The sequence below is a fragment of the Sycon ciliatum genome, chromosome 13 (genome assembly GCF_964019385.1).
Source record: "Sycon ciliatum chromosome 13, ocSycCili1.1, whole genome shotgun sequence".
Classification (NCBI taxonomy): domain Eukaryota; kingdom Metazoa; phylum Porifera; class Calcarea; order Leucosolenida; family Sycettidae; genus Sycon; species Sycon ciliatum.
The window spans coordinates 4,238,229-4,248,902 of NC_088655.1; the positions used below are offsets into that span (position 1 = coordinate 4,238,229).

Below are 10,674 nucleotides of genomic sequence, written 5' to 3' on the forward strand. Positions count from 1 at the left end.
CAGTCGTTGAGTAATTGGAAAGCAGGAATGGGAGATGGCTGCAGTGGTGAGCACTGCGCTGCATTTGCAGTGCAGCTACATGATTGGACAGCACTAAGACGGTAGTGTTTCTGCCGATAAGCCGAGTAGCCTACCGGTGCCTGGCAAGGGCCGATGCATGTGTTACAACTTTTATGTGATGCTTGCGACCACGTGGCCACCTAAAACAGCCCAGCCGTGTGTGTATGATTAATGTAAGTTAGTTGAACGCAAGCGCTATTGCAGTATTGGTATTGTGCAGCGACACTATTTAGGGCAGTGCGACCCTTGCTTGCAACAGTCGACTGCTGCTGCTATTGCTATTGCTGTGCTGTACTTTTGCCGTTTCACCTAAGCCTTAGGGTTTCGAGACTTTTGACTACCACTGTAGTAGACAACGATCTACGTGCTACCTCGGGCCATCAGCCAGCAGTGGATGGACTATTCCTATACATCACTGTACCCTAAACGTTGATATTAGTATTAGCAAGGATGCATAGTGGCCATGACTTCCGATTCACTCTAGAAGTAAGTTAATATTCACTAACATCTTTAAATCGTCCACTCCTAACTTGACCTAAGTCCTCTTCTACTCTTGTGTCGATCTGATGATTCGCTCAGGATCACTCCGTCTCCAGAGCACATAACCTGCGCACCTTAGTAACCACCTGTATACGGCTAGGGTCGCAACTCAGCAGAGATTTGGTAGGGCTTTGATGGCGCCGTGGAGGACTGACATGTTAGTTGATCACGTCGTGGACTGTGCCTTCTCTTGCAATGGAGAACGTTTTCGTTTTACGTTGTCTAGCATCCCAGCCATCGTGCTCATCAGTCAGATACATACTGACAGCTCAGCCGTCCACACGTCCTAACACCACAGTACAGTGTGACGAGGACGTGTCAAGACTCAACGTGTCAAGAGCACATGTACAGCAACCAACGGAGTTCAGTACATTATTAAACCATACACTCTTAATGTCTTATAAGTTATTAAAGGGGAAGTCCGGTGAAAAATTTAAATTTCAGGGTTGGTAGAGTTTCGGGCGCTGAGTCGAATGGTGTTGGTCCCACGTGTCTCCGACAAAGCGTTCTCGAGATATTTCCGTTTGAAAAACTGAGTTTCGGGGGCTGCGCCATGACGTCATGCGGCCGCGCCACACCCTCTGCAACGTCATAGCGTGCAGCTAGGTCAAAAGGAGTGCGTGAAAGCAATAGTGTCAGTGCTATTTCAAATGATTTGGCGACTGATATTTGGTGGTGCAAGCGACCCCGAAGACCTGTAACTCCTTGTGAGAGTGAGGATGCAGCCATGGCTGACCTTCATGAGTTCGGTCTGGGGCTGAGAACCTCGGTATTCAGCTGAAGAAATGGCCGCGCGGGCCCGTCAAGAGTGAGCGTTACTGAGTTTCCGACTGATGAAGAAGCAGCAGCTATTGCAGACGAGGCTGACGAATTATCAGATCGCTGGAGAGCAGGGTCGCCAAAATGGAGAAGAGTGATGCGAGTGCTCTAAATGTTGTTCCATACCGATTAGATTCGCTTAGACTCCAGTGGCCTGCCACATGGTGATGTTTTGGTGCGAACTTGGAATATTTCGGACTGCTCATTTGGAGAACAGTGCAGGCTCTTTGAACCACGGGCACGACTCTTCGCTCGCAACGCTATGGAATCTGACAGTTCTAGGTCCGGGAGCTGTTCCCTGTTTTGTCACTTGTCACGGTTGTGCACTCCGGCATCGCTGTAGCATAAAATAATGAGGCGGGAGCGGAAAACTAAAATTTTCTTTCTCAAAGCACAATCACCGGCACCGGCAAGGAGAAACGCACGTTCTCTGACTACATGACTGTACAATACGACTGATACGAGTGTAGTACATGACAAGTCCGTGTGCTGACTAGTTTGAGTCTTGTGTCAGTTGTGACTCGAGTCTTGTTGTAGATACTACCCCAGCACGGCAGTGCGGGAGTAGTTCCGTCTGTGATGAGTTTGTTGACTGCACCACAGCTAGCTAGATAACACACTGCACGCACTGCATGCACGCAGCGCACAGCGCGTGGAGGCTGACGGAAAAAGTCCAACTCGGAAACGGCTAAAATACGGTATAACCTCGAGGTTTACCGAGCTGAAAATCACAGGGTATGTAGTGTTTGTAACACTGAATCGAATGGTCTTGGTCCGAAGAAGCTGCGACAAACAGTTCCCCAATCGAACGCGCTCCGAATATGACCATTTTTGTACACAACTAGATGGTGTGGCAACCTGGCTGCACGCTGTGACGTCATCACCTGGATCTGGGTGATGCGCGCTCAAATTCGCACATGTTCGATTGGGCGTATCTGACGAACCATAAGCCGCAGCCTCCTCGGACAAAGACCATTCGACTCAGCGACTCGAACTCTACGGACTGTGAAATTTAAATTTTTCACCGGACTTCCCCTTTAAGTTATAGCAAGAGTCCATAACCCCCCAGAGTGTGCAACTCCAGGTTGGGGTCTGGCGCAACGAAATCCAAACATTGCGTCATCCGGTCCCCGGGCAAGCATGGGCGGATGGGGCCATGTGCATATCTGGTACATCCGGCGGGGGTTCCAAGTTGAAGGTTGCTTTGACGCAAGCCACGGAAGTGTCACGTAAAACGTTTGCTCCACGGGCTATGCAGTGTCAGCAGAACGGCTTTGATTTCACAGTCACAGAATTTTTTTATTTGAAGAAAGTTTCTCTGCTCGTTGTCTGAAAAGCTTGTATTGGGAGAGTTCGTGACTCCGGGATAGCAAGAATAGGCATGGATATAGATTTACAAGATTTGATGGAAATAGCTCTTGGCACACGGCATGAAGACCCGATCGATTTCGAAGTGCATGTGCTTCAACCTGCTCCTCAGTCCCATTTTGGCACTGCACACTGCACTCCGGCGACAATGGGGAGCGCTTTGCTTTAGGTTCAACAGTGGCCATTGTTCTTCTCTTATCGGAGAGACACTCAAACGAGAAAACTGTTCGACAACTCTAAAATAATTCTTTGTGAACTTGAGCCTTTCCAGGCGTGTTACGTACAATACCTGGCCGTGGATTCGTAAAGAAAGACCCCAAATTGGGCAAACGGGCGAAGTAGGTCCGAGCCAAACTTCCCATTTCGTCATAGCTACTCACTACATGACGTATGAAGTTTGGATTTCGTTGCGGCACTGATTTGTGCTGAGAAGGATCACGAGTTGCACACTCTGGGGGGTTATGGACTCTTCTTGGTTATAGTATTCCTGGTCAAACACAATTATGCACCACTACCCAAACCGGTCTCTATGATACAATTCTTCCACAAAAGTTTAGTTTTATTCAACTTTTCAGGCCAGGCCCATCTTGGAAGACCGTTTTGGGTAGTGATTAATATGTATACAATAGTTGTGTGAGACATGAATAGGCTAAGGTGGAGTCTACACAACCTGAGGAATGTGTTATGCAGCATGGTGTAAAACAAGTAGAACAAGCCTCATTACATGTTGTAGTGTGCGTGAGACGAACTAACGTAAGCCAAGCCGTTAGAGAACCAACAGTGGTTAGTTTGGAGAACCAAGAGTCTGCAGTTATGCCAAGTAAAATGTTGAGTTTAGGTGATGGAAGAAATCATGGCAGAAGGCGTCTGTTTCATACTGCACAGATGATAATAGTAAAACAAAAATGGTTTCGGGATTCTAACAGGAAGGTTGTTATTATATTGTTAGTCACTCTCAGTCACTTTTCTAAAATTAATGAACATTTCAAGTTATGTAAGCAGCAAAGAGACCATGTTTGAGTTTAGGGACCCTCAATAACAACGGAGCAATATGGCCAATGATGTGTTTGGCACGACACTGGAATGCGAATTAACCGGAGCGCTGTGCAACAGCAGGTTAAGGGCGAATGTAGAAGTGCATGACTACGGAATACGATGTACATAATGAACATGTGCATGGACATTGTACAATGTACGTGTATTACAATCCACGTAGCTATGTAGTGTTAGAAAACACGATCGAGTTCTCGTTTGCCATCTCCATTTCATTATCATCATCCAGATCATAGTCACTACCATCATCCTCACTGTCAGCACACACTGTATCTGAACTCCACAACAACGGATACGAGGAACGAATCTGATCGCCACACTCTTGCTGCTGTTCTGGACGGTGCTGACTAGCGGAGTGTCTGATGACATCACCTGGAGTGACGATGACGAAATGGCGAGCCTCGGCCATAGTGTTGTCGTCGCGTCTGGTCACCTGCGAGTTGGGGAGAATGAAACGAACCATGCATCAGATTTGACTTTTGAACGCATAGTGTTCGTGTGTTTTTAAACACATTTTACCAATACAGTGGACCGTCAGTAGACAGTAGATAATCTGGCATGATGGGAATGGAGGACATTGTGCGATCATGCATTGGACACTTTATGGTTTTGGCCAGCGCAGCATAAGCTTTCCAACACTATCGCTGTCCATACAATGTGGTGTTTTTCACGAATCCGACAGGCCTCCCAATAATTGAACATTTCGAAGCGTCAATGTACATGTACCGGTGTATGGGGTTGTAATAATCCCTTCGACTAATCTACAGTGGAGGAATGAGCCTCAGACTCAGTGCCATTTTTGCCACGTGAAGACCGCTACTACATAGTTTGACACACACTACATGTCCTTGATAACGAGCTGGGCATGACAATTTTAAGGCAACCTCGAGCTTGATGTATTTGCGTTTCCCATTGATGATTTCAGGCGAACGTCCTCTAAGAAGACTCGGTCTCTTGACTTAGTGCTCGAGCATATGGCCCTTGGTTTATGTCTTGGTATGCACCGCTCCGTACTGGTTTAACGTTGTCATCTACATGACATTGTAACTTCGAATTAGGTTTTCTAGAATTTTGTGTGTGAAAGGGTTCAGTCTCTCACCTGCATAAAGGGCTCAACACCAGTCCGACAAATGTCCATCTCCGTTACTGGTCTACCTGATAGTACCACTGGGTGCTGATCTCGTCCGTCTGCGAATCCAACGAGCTGCACGGAGTCGCCATGTCCTGGTACAGCACCAGGGTTGCTGCTTGGCATCGCGACCTCTTCGAACTGAACGCAAATACCGTGTTCTGCAGCGCGACTCTGCAGTTGTGTCTGGACAGTTGTCAGCATACCTGTAGTCAGGTCCATAGCCAGAAGGAACTCGCCATCGTGGGACATGTACTTGCAGATGGAGCTGACCTGAGTGTCCATTGCAGCACCTGCCGGCGGACCGCAGAAGCGTTGAAGTCGGTTTGTCTCCGGATACTGTTGTCCTGGACACTGGCTGGCATTCACTCTCAGCTCCCCGTCGTCACGGATGTACAGCGCAGCTCGGAGCATCACCGAGAAGAGTAGCACTGTGGATGCTGCTGCGTTCGGAGCTAGGCCGGGGTATGCCTGATGTTGCTGCACTTGATCAACAGCCGACACCGATGCAAACTGTAGAGGTGCCATGGTCGTCAGACAGTGTTGCTGAATACAAATTGAACTCCGAAAGTAGAATTATGGAGCCAGTAGATGTGTTTAGGAAGAAGTTTGAGTGTTCTTTCGATTCTGCAGTGCTGTTAGGCCTGCTGTGGATCGCTTTTATATGTTTTTGCTCTGCACCCGTAGCAGCAGCAGCAGCAGTAGCAGTAGCACCAGTAGCAGTAGCAGCCGAAGCAGCACCTGTTCTGGATGACAGCCTGAAGATTCTGCTGATCATGGGGAGTCTCTACTGAGTGCTTACCCGTGAAGCGATAGTACCGTAATGGCTAACATGCATGCTGGCATCCAATGCACAGTGATGGATACTCACAGACTAGCACAGATTAGGATTGAATCATATCTAGGTTTGGAGAGACTCCCAAGATAGGTATCCATTTACCTCTGGAGAATCCGAAAATAAACAATGCCAATGCATTACAATACAGTATTTCAATCATTTCTGATGAGTAGGTTTCCGTGTAGTAACGATAATAGTCCACGGTATTTAGGGTGATTTCAAATCTCTCTTGTACGACCTTGGTTTTAACTTAATTAAGCAGTTGTCACCCATGTACGTAGTTGTCAGGGTGCAGATGGACACTCGGGGTCAGTCCTGTCAGGCGGTGCTTGTTTCGTACGTGCCTCACGCGCTGTCGCTATGTGCTGTCTCCACAACATGTTAACAGAAATGTATTTACTCAGTTTGTTACGGGCACGCAGCGCCGCTAGTGCACTGCATGCTGATAACGCCTTCTTCTTTGCGTCCATGCGTACACTATACTTATTCACTACAGTACTGTATTTGGAACATTGGGGATGATGTCATGCATTGACGTGTTACATGCAGCCCATACATACATGCACCTTTGCGCTAGCTACGGCGATTACATGCTAACATTCTTCGAAAGGCCCTGCGGAAACACCTAAATCCTGCCTGTTGTACAAATGTTCCATCTAGCAAGATAGAAGCTGTGGATACCCTGGCGTGTGTCCACCCCAAACCTCCCTCTTCCACCAGCACGATTGTGGTGTGTAGACACAGTAGTCTGCCCATCTACTACCGGTAAGCAAATCAAGTCACACATTTTCCCTAGATATCGCGCGTTGGTTGATCCTTTTCACCCCACCGTGTTGAGGGTATATTGGGTGCCCAACGCGAGCTATACAGACACCATTCTATCACGCATATCTGGACAAGTGGGTGCATGTACATGCACATGTAGAACTGCTTACATGACTGTATACTTGTGGAACTGATAATTCTGGAACTGATTATGCATTGCAACTGCATGCAGACACAGACTGCGACTAGAGTCTAGACTATGGCATAGTGTGGCCTAGATCAGTAGATGGCAGACAGCGGAGCGACGCAGCTTGACAACTGGCTGCGATGTTTGGCTGGTGTCTGACAGGTGGGGAGGCGAGTCAGCGTGCTCCGGACTAACGTTGGAAGTAACTAGTTGGGATGGGCCAGCGTGACCATGGTGACCATGCTCTACACTGATGCCGGCCAGCACTATCCGTGACTAGCGCACAGCGGACGCGAAGGGTATTTTTAGATGATCATAGGCGTAGTGGCACTGGTCGGTTGTGCATGCAGCGACACGTCTGATCACTGATCAGTGAGTACTAGTACTCGAATGCAGAGTACGAGTTGTCAGGAGCTGGACTTGGTCTATTACTTGTGACCGTCTTGCTGCGAGTTTTTCTGAGCATTTAGTTCCACGGACTTTTGCCGGTATGTTGACTACAATACAGTACTGCAACGCTGTATTTGGAAAACCGCAAATACTACAGTACAGTACAGCGATAGATAGTGTGGCAGTGGATCCTTTGCCACAAATACTCCATAGCGAGATACGCCGACAACTCTCTGAATCTCAACAGTACAGCAGTAGCCTGAGCAGCTGGCAGCGTTCCGTGCAAGCCTACATACAATGGGTTGGGACCGTGCGAATGAATGACTGAGGCCGGGTCCTCGACGTCTGTTCTCACCGCCCCCGAGCGACACAGACTCACGCTGCTATCTGATGTTCACGAAGTGTTGGTCGCGCCGGAACCGGAGCGTCTTTGTAAGTTTGTATCCCTGGTGATCCCTGGCCTGGAGGGCAATGCAAGTGGTGCTCTTCACACGCAATCTTCCTCGGCCAACTCAAGCTCAATTAAAATGTTTTCATACAGGTTTGCCGAGTCGAATGTTCGATACGTCCATCGAACATTCGACCCCGCAAAATCTCTAGATGGCAGTCGTGAGGCAGTCAAGTGTCCAGTCAAGTCGGCGGAAAAGCTCGAACTCCGGTGTGGGGGCAAACACTTTTCTTATGATATCATCGCCCAAGTCGCTACCACTATCTCGAAAATTATGATTTAATACCCCCAGACTCACTGTTTTCTTCACTCCTCTAAATCCAGGTTATCTAATCTTGTTCTTCATCTTTTCTCCCTTTCCATCGTCATCATAACATTGGGCATGATTGCCCGTTTGACTTGCCATGTAAAATACAAGCAATACAATACCGGCACATGCATGTACAAAATGCATGGCACAGGAGAAGTGATAACAACGTCCACCGCCAAATAAAATAGTGCATGTCATGTATTTTTGCGATACACTGGACACTCCTTTGGGTAAATGCTGGAGCGAGGAAATTCGAATCTTCACCCTTAAAGACACCTAACAGGTCAAATATTCACACACACGTACCCACGCTCGCGCAGGTGTACACTGCACAATAGTATTTACATGTACATGTACACCACACACACACACACAGATGTCGGGAGAAACAAGCATTCCCATAGTCCATCACTACCTTCAGACCAGAAAAGCAGGAGCGAACGCATTACTTTGCTGCACAGTTATTGTGATAGATACTGCATGTCATGTACTACCGTAACGGCGTAGCTGTGAACGCATGCTAAAATGCCGCTTGAAGGGGGTGAGGCGAAAATCCAAAGATATCCATTTGAACATAGAGTAAGGTTACATAACAACGCAATCAGAATACATGCAGTGGCTCAAACGTCATTCGCTGAAGAATTGATGCACATACATGTACGAGCCTTGGCCGCCTTTTGGTAATGTGGTTTCTCCCGCTGTTCCTCTGGCTAGGTTGGTTGGACAGAGACTCCGGAGTGTTGTCAGAGCGGTCTTATATGACGTAGTCTTGGACTGCTCGTATGTTGGATGCAAATTTCTGGAGATGAAAGTCGACACCTGCCTGCGATTTGATGTCCGTGTCCTTTCTATCCCACGTCTCCACAACAAACAAGAAGGAAATGGCAGCCTTGAGGAACGCGGATCTGACGTGCCTCAGCTCGTCCACTATCTTTCCAAGACTTCGTTCCCTCTTGCTCACCGTTGCCAGTTTCAGCATGCTTGGCTGAACGGCTTTAAGGAATTCCTCCACTTTGCTGTTCATCTCCGCACTGAACAGCTTTCCCTGGGAAAGTTTGACGCCGTCAGGAAGCGTTTGCTGCTCGCGAAGCTTGCCATGCTCTATGGCTTTGTTGATCTGTTTGTTCCATTCGGTCAGGTTGTCTCTGGCATCGTTCATTCCAGCATGGATCAGACCCAGTGTCTTTGTGATGGTTGCTTTGGCGCCTAGCGCACACGCTATCTTCAGCGTGTTACGCATCAGCTCCTCCACCATCGACGAGATGACAACGGTTCTGGCGATTTTCTTAACGATTTCTGAGGCACCGCGCTGGGTGGCCTTTTCGACGGCCGCTTCGACTGCACTCTCCGCCGCAGTTTGGCCGGCTGCTTCTCCTGATTCGACAGCCACCTCGGCAGCTGTCTCCGCTATAGCCGCTCCTGCATCGCCTGCTACGGTTTCAGCCGCAGCCGCTGCTGCTACATCAGCTCCCACTGCTGCTAGGTCGCTTCCCGCAGCGGTTACTGCTTCGGCGGCCACGTCGGCCGCAACCTCAACAGTGGCGTCAATGGCCACTTCGGCGACGGCTTCAACAGCCACATCGATGAGAACTTCAGCTGCTAACCCGACAACAATACCCATAATTATTGCACAGCAGACACACTGGTTACTAATAGCTGGCCCAGTCCCTCTTTGTACTTGTACAGAAAACAACGTTGTCTGCTCACAGTCACTTCGTTTGCCTCAACACTGAGTCTGTACTAGACAACACTGCACTAGACAACAACAGCTACATACATGATTGTACTAGCTAGTAATAGTTTGCCCTCGCTCCCAGATAGCAACGGCCACCACTTGTAAAAGTACTCCACAACCCTGCACTGAAAAATCGTGTGCGGCAGCGCTATAATAATACATCAGCCTCAATGACGTACAGCAAAACAGAGAGGTTCCAGGCTGTCAAAGAGAGTGCTCAATACCGAGAGGCAGAGCTGGTTCAAACAATATGAGGACAGAGAAAGTGTTTTAACTCCGAGTTTCACGCACTAAGCGATCATCACAAAACAGTAATGAGAAATCTGGATCAGTATTGGTTTATATACTCACAAAGCAAAGTGTAAATGGCTGCATCATGGCGCAAATCTAAAGTTGTGAATGGTGGCAGTGCAAAGCGTTAATGACTGCATCATGGGGCAAATCTAAAAGTGCGAATGACAGCAGTGGTGAAAGGTGACAACCACTGGAGCCAGTTGTCTCTTACTTGATGGCTGGATGGTTTGAAGTTCCGAAGGTAGTACATGATTGTATTAATCTCGTGGCGACACTTTGACACAAGCTCACTCCTCTTGTTGAGAGAGAGGTGCTTGTGTGCTAGCGCGATTGCCAATTTTTCCGCCAGGCACAGGTTGCACCTTTTGCTTTTGTTGCTGTAGGCCGCTGCCCTGCGGTGTACCGCCCATTGAATGTTGCATGCCTTCCCTTCATCCTTGACGTACAGTACAGTACATGTACAATGTTATAATACATGAAGAAGTATCCGGACCTTTCAACGGTATTCTCCAGCAGCATTCATACAATGAATACTACAGCTGCTGTACATCTTGATCTTCCAGGGTGTCAGCTGCGAAAATTATACTCTCTTATAAATTTCACCTACATGTACATGTACACCTGACGAACAAGGAAGGCTTGTTTGCTGCTACTTCAAGTAAATTAACTAAAAAATAATTAAAATATATCTAAAAAAATGAAAATTGAGCTTGAGAGCAGTTGATATTACATGTACAT

The 10,674-nt window shown here is 47.9% G+C and overlaps 1 protein-coding gene across 1 annotated transcript; it reads right to left on the minus strand.

Moving 5' to 3' along the window:
* Positions 1-3,332: 3,332 nt before the first annotated feature.
* On the minus strand, positions 3,333-5,586 carry LOC135829708 (uncharacterized). The gene is made up of 2 exons (XM_065342100.1): positions 4,940-5,586; positions 3,333-4,273 (listed from the first exon to the last, which is right to left on the minus strand). The coding sequence occupies exons 1-2, from the start codon at positions 5,495-5,497 to the stop codon at positions 4,004-4,006; spliced, it is 828 nt and encodes a 275-aa protein (XP_065198172.1). The 5' UTR covers positions 5,498-5,586; the 3' UTR covers positions 3,333-4,003.
* Positions 5,587-10,674: the final 5,088 nt, after the last annotated feature.